Raw genomic sequence first — 17,541 nt, forward strand, 5'->3', positions numbered from 1 at the left:
AAGGAACTGATTAAAGACCAGACTGCTTAGAATTTATGAAGGAAGTATAGAGTGGTTCTGCCAATTCCAGCTGGTGACCTTGGGCAAATCATGTGCCGCCTCTGTGTCTCAGGCTTTTCATCTGCTGAAAGGCAGTTAATATTAGTTTCTATCCCATGGAGTTGTTACAAAAACATAACTATTTAACTGAGGTTTACAGTAAATATTAGTAGTTATATTTATTACAGGGGCAAGTAAAAAGAATTTAGGCAAAAATGTGGGTGACATTAGCCAAATAAACACATATAGGGGTGAGGGTAAAGGGATTTGGGCACTAAGGTTAACCAGACGGCCCACTTGCAATGCTCACAGACACCAGGTCAGCATTCAGCACGCCTTTTCTATGTAAAAAGGCAGACGCAGGTCAGGCCTTCTTGGAAGATTCTTAATCACACCTATCTTTCATCCCAAGACTAAACAGTTCTTGGGGGACTCTCCACACCTTGCTCACCAGCTACAAGAGCACTTTCCCTGTGTAATAAAATTATTTGTCCAGTGCCTGCTTCCTGTACTAACCTGTGAGCTTCTCCAGGGCAGAGCCTCGTTCATCTTTGTTTCCCCCAGGGCCTAGTACAGGGCCTGGCCCACTGCTGGCTTTCAACAAAAGTTAGCTGAATTGGATTAAGAATTAAATTTTAAAGTGACTAAATTCTTGTCTATGTTTCCATGATACCAGCCTAAGTTGTTCCATTGATCTTTTGTTCACTGGGTTGGCCTGTTAACTGGTGTAGTGGAAAACCAGCCTTTGTCTTGAAACTTGGAGCTATTTAGCACACAGAAAACACATTTGCAGACTGAACCACTCACACAAAAGGGATTTGTGGCCTTCACCCCATGTGGTTCTTTTGTGGGTGATGAGTATACTAAAAGTTGGAATTTTTCTTTCCAAATGCAAACCATGAACTGGAGAATTTAAGTGAGGCATTTAAACAAAATAGGTAGCATGGAAATAAAGATGGGAAAATGACGCCTTCTGAGTCAGGAAAATCTGGGTTCAAAGCTGCTCTCTCACACATTCTTCATGTAACAGGGGGCACATTCCTTAGCCTCTTTGGGCCTCAGTTTCCCTACCAGTAAACAGGTGGCAAAAACAACCCCATCTTCCTGAAAGCAATATTAAATACCTTGCATAGCAAATCAGAAATGGTCCACTCTCATGAGAGTAGAATACAAACATTGGAATAAAATATTACAGCAGACAGAACATGGTGGAGTTGCTGGGAACAGGACAAATGCTAGGTCACAAAGACAAGTGAAAACATTTGAGGAATTTAAAGCCAATCAATACTTATGAAAGTGCCTGCTGCTTGAGGTAAGGTCATTTCAAAAAAATCTATTCCATTAAAACACATATTTACTAAAAGGGGTGTCCCTAATGGTACTTGTTCCAAGCCAGAGAGCATCAGTTAAAGAGCTGGCGCAGCGAAGCAGTTTGGATGCTGAGGTCTGAGGACCGCAGGTGCCTGCCTTCCCAAACAAAACTGGCTTCTGTGGACCGTGAGCCCTCTGCCTGTCCCTGCCACTGTCAACTGTCAGGACACAAAGGGTGCGCCTGTGGCCCTTCATGGATTCTTTTTCCCTCTCTTCACCTTTTTGTATTAAATAAGTAGGGTTTATTCATAGCTCCTCTAACAGCTGATATGGCGAAGAACCCAGTGGATTCAGGTTCACCCAAGACCCCTCTCCAGGGTTCAAAGAATCCAAATCCCTTCCAAGTATTCTTGGGAACCCATATGCACATTAGTTCTCTGCCAGGGTAATTCAGTGATGCCCGGAGGCCCAAATAACTATTCCTCTTTGCTCCCCACTGCATCCACCCCACAGACAGTTGTCCTACTTGCTTCTAGGCAATTAGTCGGCACAATGGGGCCCTCACACAATAAGGAGGGGCTGCCCCCAAATCCCATTATTATCACTACTGCTGTCATTAGAGCCCCACTGGACCATAAAGGAATGTCACTGTGCAGACTTCAAACACAGATTGGAAGTAAAGGAGGAATGAATGCAGAGTCAGAATGATCATCTGTCTCAAATTGTCTTCCTGGCCACTCAGCTAGATGTAGCCACGTCCTGTCGAGGGGAGACATCCCCAAAGCTGAATATGTTCCTTTAGGTCTTGGCTCAGGTGTCCCCTTCTCTGTGGGGCCTTCCAGGACTTTGCTGGTTGAAAGCTGCGACCTCCTCTGCCTCCAGCCAGCACTCCCTTCCCCTTCCTCTGCTTTTTTTTTCGTGGCATTGATCACTATCTGACATGCTCTCTATTTCCTTCTGAATGTTTGTATTGTCTACCTTCCTTCATGTAGTAGGTTGAATAATGTTCCCCCCAAATTAATGTCCACCTAGAACCCTAGAAAGTGACCTTATCTGGAAACAGGATCTTTGCACATACAATAAGTTAAAAATCTCAAGATGAGATCATACTGAATTTAAGGTGTCCAATGATTGGTACCTTGATAAAAAAAAAAAAGAAAAGGAAAATTTGGACACACCAAAAGAAAAGGCCATGTAAAGACAGGCAGAGATATAGTTATGCTGCCACAAGCCAAGAATACCAGGAGCCACCAGGAGCTGGAAGAGGAGAGGAAGAATTCTCCCCTAGAACCTGAAGGAACATGGCCCTGCTGACACCTTAGTTTTGGATTTCCAGCCTCCAGAAATCTGAGAGACTAAATCTGTGTTGTTTTAAGCCATTGAGTTTGTGGTCATCTCTTATGGTAGCCGTGGGAAACTGATACACCTCACCAGAAGGACTCCATGAGGACAAAGATTTGGGACTATGTTTTTCACTGCCTGAGAATTCTAGTGCTAAGAACAGTGTCTGGCACATACTAGGTGCTCAATAAATAAATGCATGAATGCTTAACTTTCAAGGTGGAAGATAACTCAGGTAGGCCCTGAATCCCATTATCTTTCTTAAGCATAATTAGTTATCCATGAAGGGTGCATTTGTACCAGGCTCTCCCCTTACCTCCCACCAACATGAGGGATAATGTCTCTTTCTTGTTTCTTCCCTTTTGCTATAGAGGTAGGTAATGGTACTAGCTTGGCAACTAGAGCTAAACCTAAATTTGAAAACTGGCTCCACTACTTGTTCAACCCTTGGCAGGCAGAATAATGGCCCCCAAAGATATGCATGTCTTAATCTCTGCGACCTGTGAATATGTTACTATACGCAGCAAAAAGGACCTTGCTGAGGTGAATAAGGGTCTCAAAATGGGGACATTATCTTGGGTTATCTACGTGGGCCCAAAGTACTCACAAGGGTCCCTACAAAAGGAGAAGGAGATCTGAAGATGCTGCCTCCAGAGCTAGAGAAAACAAGAAAAACGATTCTCCCTACAGCCTCCAGAAGAAACACCGCCCTTCCAATACCTTGATTTAGCCAAGTGAAACCCTTGCAGGCTTCTGACCTCAAAAACCATAAAACAAATAAATACATGTTGTTTTAAGCCACCAAGGTTGAGATAATTTGTTAAGATAGCAGTAGGAAACAAATATACAACTAAGACTGTTTTCTCATCTCTAAAGTGGGTATTATAATAATACTTCGTCAGGTACCAGAAGGTCTAAATGGACCATAGGCTGGAATGTACGGAATATGGCATATTCTTCTCCATGCATGCAGACCCTGTCTCCTGGCCCGGCCTGGCTCAAAGCAGGCTTCCTGAGGGAGGGGCACTCAACTGCATTCTGAAGAACAAGTGGGCACACTTGATGGACCTCTCTACTAGATAGCCCTCAGGGGCCTTCTCTGTTGCACACTGTCCGCCTCTCATGATGGCAGACTGGACCACAGTAACTCAGGCTTCAGGAGAGTGTGGCCATAGGTTATCAAGTCCCACAGGTTGTCTTGGTCAAGTTTTAGGGCAACAATAGCCTATTGCCCTTTGGGTTAATGATTAGCCCTGGGGAGGCCTAAGGAAGGAATGCCTCTTGGAGGAGAGAAGAAAGGGAGACCTCAAGACAGGAGAGCAACGCAAGGAACTAGATATATCCATAAGCAAATCACTTAACTCTTCTTGAGTTGTTATTCTGAGGTACAAATATGTTTAGCATTCAAATTTCAGTTTTCTCTTTTGTGTTCAAAATCCCTTCTGTTATCCCCAAGCCTTTCAGAAAGTCTGAGGGAGACTGGCCACAGAGTCCTGTTGTTAGGCCAGTTGAGAAATGATCTTGTTCACAGTCTCCCATGTAGAACAAACTACCAGCAGCTGAAGACCTAAAAACTGCTTCCAGGGTGCTGCCTGAAGGTCTACCAACTGTCACCATGAAAGAAACATGAAGAATATCGGCAAATGTTAGATTTATAAAAATAATCAAGGAGAGCCTACAGACTCCTCATAATTAGCATGTCTGGGGACTCTGTGCAGGGTGGGGCATTACAGGGTGGGACAATAAAGATGAGCGTGGCCCATTTTCTAAAGAGGATCCAGCTCTGGTTCCATTACATGACTAGGACCAAAGCAAGAAGAGCTCTGCAGTGCTGTCGGAGGAGGCGGGGAGGTGCATGAAATCTGGAGAAATAGCTGCCATGTAGAACACTCAGGAAGATATGTGAGATAAACTCACTCTTTACAAAATGTACCGACAGACAGTGATCCTGGAAGTGGTAGGGATGGGCAGTGTGGTACCACTAATGCTCAGGTTAACGTAGGCCATTCATCTTCTCCACCCTCATCAGAATCATCTTTTTAAAACACAAAATGATTGTGTCAGCCTTCTGCTAAAAACCCTTTAATACAGTAAGTTCCCAGCAGCAACTAATGAAGTCCAGACTCAGAGCCCTTCACATCGTGGTCCCACCCAGCCTTCTGGAGCCAGCACAGGAGTGATAGAACTCAATCTGCCACGCCCTCAAAGATCTCTTCTCCAGCTGGTTCTTCTGCCTGAAGTGCCTCCCATGCCTTCCATCCCTTGGGGAAAGTCTTCTCAAGCCGTAAGTTCTAATTTAATGCCATCTCCTCTCCAAAGCCTTTCACACCCTTGGTTGTTAGCCATGGCTCCCTCATCTGGGGTTCCACCTGTTACAGAAACGGGAGTCCAAAAACAAAACCCAGAGTTTGGGCCTGGGAGATAGGGAAAAGGAAGCAGCTTTCAGGATGCCTGTGCATGCCTGGGGCTAGTGGCTGGAAACTTTGTTGCACAAAGATCTGCTTTGAATCTTCCAAGGCTCAGGAAGATGGGAGGGGTCTTGGACTGTGGGATGGTATGGAAGGAGCCTACAGAGCCTGTGAAGGGTTCTGTGAATCGTCAGAACTGTTTGCAACACCCACTGCGTCAGAGGACGCAGTCAGGGATAGATAAGCAGCTGCGGACATTTTAGCGGGCGTGCTCCCTCCATGTGGCTTGGAGGAGGGAGTCTTCCTCCTGCTTTAAGAGGCTCTCACCAGGTGGTTTTGAGAAGGAGAGGAGGTCCATGTGGTTTTCAGGAAGAAGGCAGTTTACAAGGAGGCTGAGAATCAAGGCAGTTCTGTACCACAGCACAGAAAGGACCTCCCCACTCAGAACTGAGTGATTGGCAGCTACTGATAAAGCTGAACTGTGCCTAGAAAGTAGGGAAACGGTGTTTCTGACTTTCCTAAGACTGGCCAGGTCTGGGAGGGGGAGGCAGAACTATGTGCAAATAAACAATTCTTTTTCCTTTCACCAAACTCTGGTATTGAGAGCTATAATTCTGGCAGCGGGCAATCGGGCCCCTAACTAAACAGCCCGTGGGTTCTGTTTCAATCGGAGCCGCCCAGGGGTTCTGTTACACACCCCCACAATGACTAACATTACTTGAGTGCTTACTATGAACAGGCACTGTGCCTATAACTTTATGCACCTTATTTGATTTGATTCTCTCAGGAACCCTGTAAGGTCACAACCCTGCTTTAGAGCAAAGGAGAGTCACAGAGAAGATAAGAAACTTGAAGGCCACACAGAAGCCTGGAATCAATCCCACGCGAACTGATTCCAGGATCTGCATCCTTCCTCCTCGGCTGCACCTCTCCCGCTGCCAGTGGGACAGTCACCCCTGCATTGCTGTGTAGCCCAAACAGGCTGCTACTCTGCATCCTGCCCGCTGATGTCACGGTGTCCTGGGAACCCATGGCGAACACCCACACTCACCTATAATCTCAACACCCAAGCCCAGCCCTGCTGGGGAAAAAGCGATAACCTCTGCACCCTCTGACTCTCAGCTCTGACATCTGTTGGAAGACCCTCCCATCTGACTTAGGTGCCCATCGTTGGGCTCCAGCCTAGTGCCTAGTCCAGGGCCTGGGACACAGTGGGAGTCCAATGTTTGGGTATCATTTCTTTATTTTCTTTGTGAGGACTTACATCTAAGGGGACAAATATATCTTCTAGAAAAAGTGCCACCTTGATATTTTATTTTTCATTTTCAGGCCCTATTTTTAGTGTGTCAGACTCAAGGGGGAATCCAATTAATCACTAACTCCTGTCAAGTCTACCTTCCACACAGCTCTTAAATCCGCCCACTTCTTCCTATCACCACTATCATCTTCCTAATTCAGTCCCTAGACTCTTGCTGGTTTACCACCCCCTTTTAAGTGATCTGCAGCTTCCATCAGTGTCCCCTCTGGTCTAAGTCCAGCAATAGCTCCCCAAAGTCCTTCCAATGAAATCCAAATTCCTGACCACGGCTTTTAAGACCCAGCCTCCTCTGCCTCTGCCTATCAGCCAACCCTCATTTCCCAGCACTTCCCTGTGAGACTGCACACTCCACCCCTACCAAGCACCAGGCCCGGCTGTCCTACAGCTCCTGGCTTTGGCACAGCCTGTTCCCGGAGCCAGCTTCCCCTCCCTCCTCTTCACTTGGCTGATACCTACTCACACTTTAGGTCCAGCTTAGACATCCCTCCAGGAAGCCTTCCCTGACCTTTTAAGTTTTGGTTAGATGGTTTCCATGTGCCCCCATGAAACCCTCCACTTTCTCTGTGCTAACCCCTATAATACTCTTTTTACTTATTGGTAGACTGATAGCTCCTTAACTTATTAAGGTAGACTGGATTATTGTTCCCAAATCTTCAGTCTCTCCTGTACTAGCGTTACACACCGACAGTCTTTGCCATGTCCCTTTGTGTTGTCTCCCACTAGAGTAGGCAGGGTATGTCTCCCTGCCCCGCTGAGGTTGGGCTTGGCTGCATGGCTTGCTTGCAAATATGACATGAGAAGAGGCTTTGAATGTGCTTCAGAGTTTAGCTTGGACTCTTGGGCTTCTGCTCTCTGCCATGAGAAGAGCATGTGTAGAATGGGAAATATGTGAAGCAGAACTCCATCAAATCTTTTTCTTTTTAATTGAATGTATTGGGGTGACATCGGTCCAAAAACCATGCAGGTTTCAAGTGTACAAACTCAATAAAACATCATCTGCACACTGCATCGTGCACCCATCGCCCCAAGTGAAGTCTCTTTCTGTCCCCGTTTTCCCTTCCTTTGCCCACCTCCACTTACTCCCTGCTCCCCTTCCCTCTGACCATCACCACACTGTTGTCTGTGTCTATGTGTTATGTATGTATTTTCTTAATCCCTTCACCATCCTTCATCCAGTCTCCCTAACCCCCTCCCCTCTGATAGCTGTCAGACTGTTCCATGTACCCATGCCTGTTTCTATTTTGTTCATCGGTTTATTTTGTTCATTAATTGAATCAAAGTCTTGACCTGCAGCTTGAGCCCCCCAACCCTCCACTCCTGCTGAAGCTAAACCATGAGCAAAAAAACAAAAACAAATATTTGTTCTTATAAATGACCAAGAGTTTGTTTGTTACTCAGTATTATTGCAGCAGAAACCTGACTAATACATGTGCCTACATCCCTCACTAAGTTGCAAGCTCCATGTAGGTAAGAAAGAACTGTATCCCAAGCACCCAGCACAGGACTGAGCACATTGTAGGTGCTGAAAAAATACCTGTTGATTGGATGCACAACTGAATGAATGTACATTGGCCAATGACATGTCTTTCTCCTAGCTAATATGTGAATTCCTTAAGTCCAAGAATGGCAACTGACCTCTTCCAGTATCACCTAGTTATCTGACTTCCCACATTGGGTTCTTGGTAGATATTCAATAAATACTTGTTGAAATTAAATAAGTTGAATTTTGTGGGCTGATGTGGGAATCAGTCCTTAATTTATGGCATTGTTTCTATGGGAAAATGCATTCTGAGTGCCAAACTTGCAAATGAACTTTTGGAACCTCACCCGCTCATTGGTTCAGGATTGCCAGTTTTGTGGAGATCCATAACTGAACACATGTGCTATGCTTTGCAATATGGGAGAAGCTGAGAAACTGCTTCCAAACCCAAGATATTCAGTCTGCAAAATTTACTTTCCACCCACACAGACAAATTCATCACAGGTTGGATTTGAAGTTCCAACAATAAAATACTAAACTAGACTTTTTAGAGCTCATTGTTTATCTAGTTGCTTTTTATCTGCTTATACTGGATGCCTATTCTTAACACCCCATCAAAAGGAAGTGAAGATCATTTTCTTGCTCCACCCCCAAACAAATCCACTTTCTAGACACATATGCAAGAAAGTTCAATGTTCTCACAGAGAAAATAACTTATTTTTCTAAATAAATCTGTGGCATTTAAAATAAACACAGTGAGATGCTCTACAGTTGTAAGAAAACATCCCCCTTTAGAATTCCTAATTTTGAATGGTACTGGGAGCTTAATGTGAGTCATGGATCTGAAGCTTCGTTTTATTTAATCTTAGGCCAGAACCAAGCCAGTTTGAAACCAAGTAATCTGACATGACTGGAAAGGGCCACCAGTCCACAAATCCAGAGTGTTTTATAATTTGACACACAAGTTTCTTGCCATTGGTAGAGTTTCCCAATCACTCAATCTACTCCATTCATTTAACATATACCTACTATGTGCCAGGTACTGTTCTAGATTCTGGGAGATGCAATAATGAACAAGATAAGGTCCCTATGCAACTCACATTTTAATAAAGGGAGAGACAGAGACCACCTTCTTCAGTTTTTTCCCTTTCCTTTCCTGTTTCCTCTTCATCTTCCTGACCCCTAAGAACTGTCCCACCTCAATGCTCGGTTCTCCAACTACTTCTCCCTTCAACATATGCTCCCTGCCCCATCTGATCTGAAGGCTTCCTTACATCCCAACTAAACACTATACACTCCCAAATTCATGCCACCAGCCTGGACGTCTCCCATGTCCTGCATTTGCCGACAGTGTGGCCAGCAGCTATAGGTGGCTATTTAATCGGCATCACCACCACTGTCACTGGATGAACTCCTGCATTTGGCTCCACAAATACAGACAGGGAACCTACACGAGTGGGACGGATCAGAATGATTACAGCAAAACCGCTTAGTGGGTGTGCGACGATGAAATGCTGTTCATGATCAGTTAATTCCTAAAACTCTACTCATAGGCAAACGACAAGGAAACCTTCCCACCCAGTTACAATTATTCATGAGAATTTTCCTGGCCCTGCTTCTTTTGTCTGCCAGCGATTCTGAGGGAAGCAGCTCAGTGAGGAAGCGCAGTGAAAGGCACAGGCAATTATGCGTCTCGCTGCATCTCAGCTTTTGACTTCCTCCGTGAACTCTTAATTAATTCCATCCCCATATTTTTAGTTTGTTTCCTGAACCTCTTGCTTACACTGTATTTCCCCCCTCCCTTCATTGTTCTTGGCTGCCTCCTCCAGAGGCTCCCCAATTCTCTTCCTAGTCCTCTCTTCTTCCTCCAAACTGCCCCTTGTTCAGCCTGCAGCTTCTCTGCACCTGTTCTACTCTTTCTTATCCTTTTTTACCTTTAAAAATTGAAAGCACCAAACTGACAGACACTGTTGTGGGTTTTTTTTTCTTTCTTCTTCCCCTGCCTGAGCTGCAGCTCAGGCTCTCTCCTCCTTGCTTCTATAGTGAGAGCCTGAGTACTGGGTTACCATGGCAACACAAATCCAACCAGGCCGATCCCAGTGATGCTAGGAGCTGCCATGGTGAGGAAGCCGCTCCAAGTTGCCCCTGAGCCTCGACGGGTCGTGAGCATCATAATTCAAGACCAAACTGGGCAGATTCTGCCCAGAGCCTGAGGTTGTACATCAGGCCCACAGCTGTATGGTGCATTCAGAGTCAACATCATCCATAATAAGGCTTCCATGGCACCAACTGAATATGTGACATTATGAGGATTCACTTGAAACATTTCAAACATCCTTATTTTTTTACCTCCCCTGAGGGAGAACCTTTCACCTCTCTCTCAAATCAGAGAGAACTCTGTAGAGAGTAAAAGCAGACTGACAGCTCCAGACTGTCCTCCTTTATGTCACATGCCTGTCCCTCCCAGCCCCAGAGTGGGCCAACCCTGAGTGGTCTGGGTCAAACGATTTAAAGCACTGACACAGCTGGGAACATCTCTGAGAATTAAATTCGCATTACACAATGATATTTTAGTCAGCGAAGAGACGAGTTCCCCCAGGTCATCGGAATGAATTGCGAACGTGGGGCAACAAGTGTTCTGCCACATGATACTTTTCTGAAAACGTGAGCTAGTGAGGAAGAACTCGGGAGATACCTTTGTAGCGAATGGCACCAACCGCAGTGAGGGTCTGCCGCTGTTAAGCACTCCAAACAGGATTTATGTTTATTACAGTTTGCAACTCGAATTCTCCTCACCTAAAAATAAAGATGACAGCAGTTCAGATGGAATTATAAGCAACACCAGAAAAACCACCACACCGTATCTGATGAAGGGCCATAGAGAGACACTTATTGGCTCAAACTCTGAATGTCTCCATGACGACACAGGGCAGGGGTCTCAAGTCCCAAGGTAGGAAGCAGTTTATCAGAATCACCTCGGAAACTTGTGAAAGTGCAGATTCCCAGACCCCCTGCCGCCGGGACTCTAGCTGAGCAGGTCTAGGGCAGGGCCAAGGATCTGTATTTTTAGCGCTCTCTCAGGGGAGTCTGATACGCAGTCAGGTTTCTGATCTGTTAGGAATGATTTCAGAAGGGATCATGGAATCAGGTCAGCTGGTTTCATACAGAGATCGTCAACAGTACTTTGGAAATGAGCATCTGGAAATGGCAAAAAGCTCTGACCCAGGAGTAGGAGGAGGTTGTCAGTGGACGTGGAAGTGAGGAGAGTCCTCCCCCACGCCTCTCACGGGTAGCTCCATCACCTCAGTTCCTGCCTCAGTGGTTCACGCCCAGTTGGAAATAAAAGAAACGGGCTGGGGCAGGGGAGAGGGGGGTTCGAATCATTGCCTGCCCCTAGATTTGCCTCTTTCCCTTGTCAGGTGTTGGACAGACTCGGGCTGCTGACAGAGCCTTGAAGCAGGGCGGTGGGAGGCGGGGACATCAATGTCACACGCCCCATTTTCTGCAGGCAGAATCCCACAGCAGGCAGTAAAGAAACTGGAACTCGTTAAACCAGGAAACTGTAGATGCTATAAAGTATAAGTAGCTTCTTTAAAAGGCTAGAGAAACAGAGTTCTAGAAGGGGTTTGTGAGGAAAACAGCTGTCCTGAGGAATATCTTTCAATTCTAAGTTGACTTCATGGAGGATAGCCATGACTGTCCACCCCACAGTTTGCAGTACTGCTGCTGATGGACATGCTGAGCAGATCACCAGCCCGAGCCAGAATGAACCAGAATGTGGACGTTTCCTTGTAGCTCACAAAACACTTTAATTATGGTGGATTTTCATAAATGTCACATAATCTTCTAACCTTGTTTTTTCATCTGTGAAATGGTGATTGTGTTGCAGACTTCATGGGGTTATTATAAACATTGTCTGGCACATACTAAACGCTCAATAAATGTTGGCTATTGCTATTATGTGAGAAAAGTTTCCACGGTCCGGCAAACATGTGAACCCTTACGCTGAAAAAGCAAAATAGATTTCCTTAGCACAAGGCTTCTGAGAGCCTTTGAATATGCCCAGCATCATGATACTCCAAAGGGTAGAGTCAGCAATGTCTGCTCCTAGGACAACTTCTGCTCAGAGCATTTAGTGGAATATGAATCTTTAGAACATTCTATAAGAATTGCCATACAATATACTTAAACACACAAACATATAACTCCATGTAAAAGAGAGGACACTATAAATACTACATTGGACCTGCTTTTCCAACTGAACACATTACAGTGACTATTTCACAGCAATGAATATATCTTCATATGGTTATTTTTAATGGCTACATATTATACCATTCTATGGATGAACCAGGACATATTAGTTGGCTATTACTATCTGCCCAAGAATCTAAGAAGGGACTTTCCTTAGGTTTTATCTCCCTTCAGGTTATCTTGGCCCAACCAGAGTCTTACTGATAAGATCTCTAGCAATAAACCTAAATGAACAGTATAAGACTAACTAGCTTTGATGCCCAACTGAAAACTTGCCTCAGGACTTCAGGCTCTGAATGACCAGAGACAAGAATAATTTACCTTCAGAAAGCTGAGGACCTGTCAGCCACTGGAGGCTCTCACAGTGGTTGCCATCCTATAGCCTTGAGTTCCAAGGAAGGTAGTAATGAGGATCTGTGAGCTATTTGCAATGTTTTAAAAAGCTGAATGAAAAACCGTGTACCCATTCAGCCAGACTTCAAGAGTCAAGGTGTTGGACTGGAATTTTCTCAGCTCTGTGTGGCAGCACAGTCAGCCCTCTGACTGCTACCATTGAGACACTCTTGATGAATAAAGCCCAGGAATGCGAGTTGTTACTTAATGTGTACAGTGTGTTGAGTAGACAAAAATCTTTCAGTGTGGGAACTCTGGGGGAGAAACAGAATAAAACAATTTTTGAATGGGGAAGCAAGCTGGTCAAAGAGACTCTATCTGGTGAAGAACAGGTTTACAAAGGTACATGAGATCAGTAGCCATCTTGATGTGGTCATTTTGACACCACTGACTTTTTTAACATGCAAGAAGTAATGTAGACTTTTTAGGAATTGCAGAAACTACAAAGTGCTTGCATCGTTACTCTGTGGTTCTAACAGCACATGGAGATTAGTGTCACTGCTATTGTGCTTACAATGATTGAAAAGAAAAGAATGAAAAACTGGGGGGAGCCAAGAGCATCTGTTGCATCCCTTATATAATTATACGCGTCTCAATGATTTTCCTTGTGCTTTGTATGCTCAAAGAATCATGGATCAAAACCACTGTGCCAGAAGGGTCTGTTTAGTTTTCACAAATTTAGGATTGATCTCATTTATCATGGGCTTTAAAAGATCAGGGCATAATATAAGTCCTAATCCTGACAAAGCCTAACCTATATATATTCTTGAACAAGTTATTTAACCTTTCCAAGTCTTAGATTCTTCATATATAAAACAAAGGCAATTTTATATCATTAAATTAATACTTTTCATTAACATTGTTTATTATACGTGCGTGTACACAATTCTCTGCTCCTCATCTACAGAGATTATATGTAGAATAGTAACTTGTACTTAGTCAGTAGGGACTCAATAAAAATTAGTTTATTTTCCCCTTCCCTTAGTGAAGCACTTTGTAAAAAAAAAAAAAAAAAAAAAAATGGAGAAAATGTAAAAAGGTGTTCTTTGTAATTTAGTAAGCAGAAACAAGAAGAAAAACTAAAACAGCCGAGTAAATTAAGAGAGGCAGCGCAAGTGCCATATATTTCCTGGTTAATGAATACATATGAGACTGTGACCTGATATTAACCCCAAATTCCAATGCCAGTCCCATTGGGTATATTCATAAATGCATCTTACTGTTGTGCCCACACAACAAATGTGTAAATTCAGTCACCTTGCTGATTATGCACCCACTTGCAAGCACACCCTCCTCTGTAAAACTTGGCATTAGAAATATAGCCAATAATAAAATTGTCTAAATAGGTGATATTTCTTGCTTAGTTACTGACAGTAATGTTTTTAATTCTGTGCTTTTGAACCATTGCAGGTCTTCTCCAAGCCTGTAGCAATGTTTAAACTTGGTAGTTCAAAGTAAAAGCTTCACTTCTAGATAATGAAATCAATTAAACAATTTTTATTCATAAGTCAAAAGCAATAACTAGTATTTTTACCTACCTCTTTTCCAGCTGTTAAATAGATGTAGATATTCTTCTTAGGATGAGGAACAAGTTTGTAAAAAACAGGTGTTTCTTCTTTAATTTCATAGATAACCTCTGGACAATTTGAGGTCAAATTCTCATCAAGAATAACCTATTTTTTTCCAAAAGAGACATATGATTTCTATTAAATATTTTGAATAGCAGGGTGGCAAAACTTGTAGCTTAATTCTAAAACCACACCCTTTCTTACTAAATATATTGGCTAAGGTACCAGGTTCCTTAATCACCCTCTAATCACCCTCACATGTCTGTCTTCAACAAGGCTGAAAATAAGGAGCACGGTATTTCTGCTTTTGTTGGGGACAAAGTCACATGCGCACACGCATACACACACACATACACAAAAGCCACTCTTCAATGTTGGGCAATATCCTCTCATGTGGAAGCTCATTAACAATCCTTGACCACATCTGATTAGCCTTATGAGAAGCTACAAGTGAGAGCTTCATTAGAACTATGTCAAGACTGATCTTAACACTAAAGCAAGTCAGCTCAACATATATTTTTCTGGGTTATTCTGATTCTCCCATATCATTCTACATAGTCATGCATTCTAAAGTAATCAGGACAACTTATCAGGCCTAAACAATGAATATATATATTGATATAAAAAAATATAACAGAGTCTGGCTTTGAAATTGGACAAACCTGAGCTTCACTCATCTTCAGTCAATAAACACCTACTGAATGTCCACTCTGTATCAGGTACCTTCTTGGTGCTTGGGAAATGCAGTGAACACAGTCCGCGGGGGAGGGAATCCTGCCCTCACAGAACTTATACTCATGCATGCATGCAGGGAAATGACAACAGACAGGTAACAAAAAGTAAGTGACGTAAGATATACAGAAGATCATAAAAGTCAGAATAAAGTGGGGTAAGAAGATGGGGGAGGTCTCACTGAGAAGGTGACACTTAGTCAAAGACTTGCAGTGGATGATGACATCATTTAGATATCTGGACAAAATGTGCTCTTAGTGGAGGGACCCACTGATACAAAGGCCCTAGAATGAGAGGACGCCAGTGTGATATGAGCAGAGCAAATGAGGTAGAGGAGAGTGGGCAGTGAGGTAACAGGGTGAATAATACCGGTTCTTGCAGGCCTGTGCAAAACGTTTGCCTCTTACTCTAGGTAAGGAAGAATGCGTGTTTGCAGGGCTTTGGGCAGAGGAGTGGCATGGCGAGAGGGCAGGGTTTGAAGCATGGGTAGAAGACTCATCAGGAGACTGTCACCATAATCCCAGAGAAATACAATGGTAGCTCAGGCTCAGGTTTACACCCTGGCTCTAGCCTTTAAGTGGTTGTGCTGTTCTGAACTAGTTACTTAGCCTCCCTGGGTCTCAATCTCCTCATATTTAAAATAAGTCTAATGATGACTTCCTTAAACCCAGCTGTTGTAAAGACAAATGAAAATTAAGAAAGATGCTTAGCCCATAATATTCAATAGGTAATAATCTATTACTTGATTGCAAGCTCCTTTTGGTTGGAACCATGTCTTAATCATCTTTGTACCTATCTCTTTGCTCAATACAACACCTTTGAAACTGAAGGTGTTCAATATTTTGTCAGTTTGAACATATCCAGATATAGTGTATCTCTGCCACTGTGGAGAACAGGTACACTGGACACATGATTGGAAAAGAAAAAATCAGCACCTGGGTTCTTTTCAGACAAAATCAACATCTGTGCCTCTACTGATCCATATTATGCCTGTACCCACACATTCTGATGGCAATTACATACTGCTATTTAATCAAAAGCTCCTTATCAATCTGGCACGTGGAGCATCTCCCTGCACCTGTCCCTGTTTCCAGAACCTAGGCCTGAGTGTGGCTTTGTCCTGCAATGGTGACTTCCTTCCATCACTTGCTCTGGGTCAAGCCCAATGCAAATAGCTCACCAGGAGCCTGTGAAATACTCACTAAGTTCAGTAGCAGCTCTGAACAACTGAAACAGAAACACTCAGATCCCAAAGGAAGTGGGACAGATCTGTGCCTCAGTTCATTTTTAAATGACTCTGTAGTTGCACCATCCAATATGGTAGCCACTAGCCACATAGAGCTATTCAAGTTTTAATTAAATGAAAGATTCAGGTCCTCTGTCTCACTGGCCACATTTCAAGTTGCACCACAGATGGCTGGTGGCTACCACATTACGAGTGCCGACAGAAAACATTTCCATCTCCATGGGAAGTTCTATCGGGCAACGCTGGCTGCAGAGAATGGAGTGAAGGGAGACCCAGGGCAAGCACGGCCCAAGTGTGGACTTGCCGGGTCCTCGTCTTCCCATCTCTGATTTGTGGATGAGAAAGGGGCCACAAACTAAACCTGACAAGCTCAAGGGAGGCCTGCATGGCAGGCCTTACAAACTCAAAAGACTGAAAGTAACCAGATAGGAACATAAAAATTCCTAATTGAAAGAGAGTCATGGTGGGTAGTCATGCCTGTAGCTTCCTTGACAAAGGTCGTTCTTTATTGTGAGTGAGCCTGTCTATTGTCTTTTTGCACCTAAAATGTCATACTTGAAGTGTCAGAGTAATCTTCTCCAGGCCCATCAGAGCACTACCGCAGGCACCAGAGCACGAGACCACAGGAATCCCCCATTGTTATCTTGTTCCCCAAAACTCATCTCTATGTGCTGCACCCACCAATGTAAAAGGGCTATATGTTACTCTGTTTTGCCTTTTTATCCAATCCCAGAGAGCCCCCACCCCTGCTTTGCTTTTTTCCGCCCCCTTAATCTACCACGAATGGATTTCATGTAACCTTCCTTACATCCCCTCCTTTGATTCTAATGTATAAAATAAACTGCAAAACTGCCACTCTCCAGAGCATTTTCTCAATTTGTTGAGATTTTGCCTCCTGGCAATTGTCATCATTTTGACTCAGATAAACTCATAAAAATTCTCTACAGGCTTGGACGTTTCTTATGTTGACATTTACTGGGCACAGTCCACATGATTCCAAAGAAACCCACCCAGAACCACCTTGCAGACCCAGACCCAGTGCTAGGTACCAGCAAGGGCTCATCGTACCCCGCCAGCTCCTCGCTTTGCATTGGGTGTACCTAGGTAAGTTTTCTTGGAATTCCAGAGCTCCCTCTTTTAAGGTAGGAGGCCCTGTCTTTATTTGAGCTGTTTAAAAAAGAAAAAAAAAAGAAAAAAAAAAGAAAAAAAATTCTTGAGGTGGCACTAAAAGTTAAGGTTTGAGATAACTCAGGGATAGACAGGAAAAAAAATGGGTAGGTGGTTTTACATTTGGGCTTTTCAACTGGATCTACTTACTGCGAGTCTGAACAAAACCTTTTGCTGGATAAACGAGAATCTGAACTCATGTAGCTCTGAAGATCAGGGGCATTTACTCCCTCCAGCCTGAAATTTGGGTATGATTAGGTGACTCACAATCAATGTGGAGGTGT

At 43.8% G+C, this 17,541-nt stretch overlaps 1 protein-coding gene across 1 annotated transcript in view; it reads right to left on the reverse strand.

Annotated features, from left to right (window-relative positions):
- The window catches only part of PLXNC1 (plexin C1), a 151,299-nt gene that overhangs the window by 93,836 nt on the left and 39,922 nt on the right, over positions 1-17,541 (reverse strand). The window contains exons 3-4 of the mRNA XM_090273873.1: positions 14,083-14,217; positions 10,593-10,693 (exon numbers count right to left, since the gene is read on the reverse strand). Coding sequence (XP_090129999.1) covers positions 10,593-10,693; positions 14,083-14,217 — 236 coding nt within the window. The remainder of the gene's footprint in view (positions 1-10,592; positions 10,694-14,082; positions 14,218-17,541) is intronic.

This window comes from Furipterus horrens, unplaced genomic scaffold, assembly GCF_987537825.1.
Source record: "Furipterus horrens unplaced genomic scaffold, mFurHor1.1.pri manual_scaffold_4, whole genome shotgun sequence".
In the NCBI taxonomy this organism is placed as follows: domain Eukaryota; kingdom Metazoa; phylum Chordata; class Mammalia; order Chiroptera; family Furipteridae; genus Furipterus; species Furipterus horrens.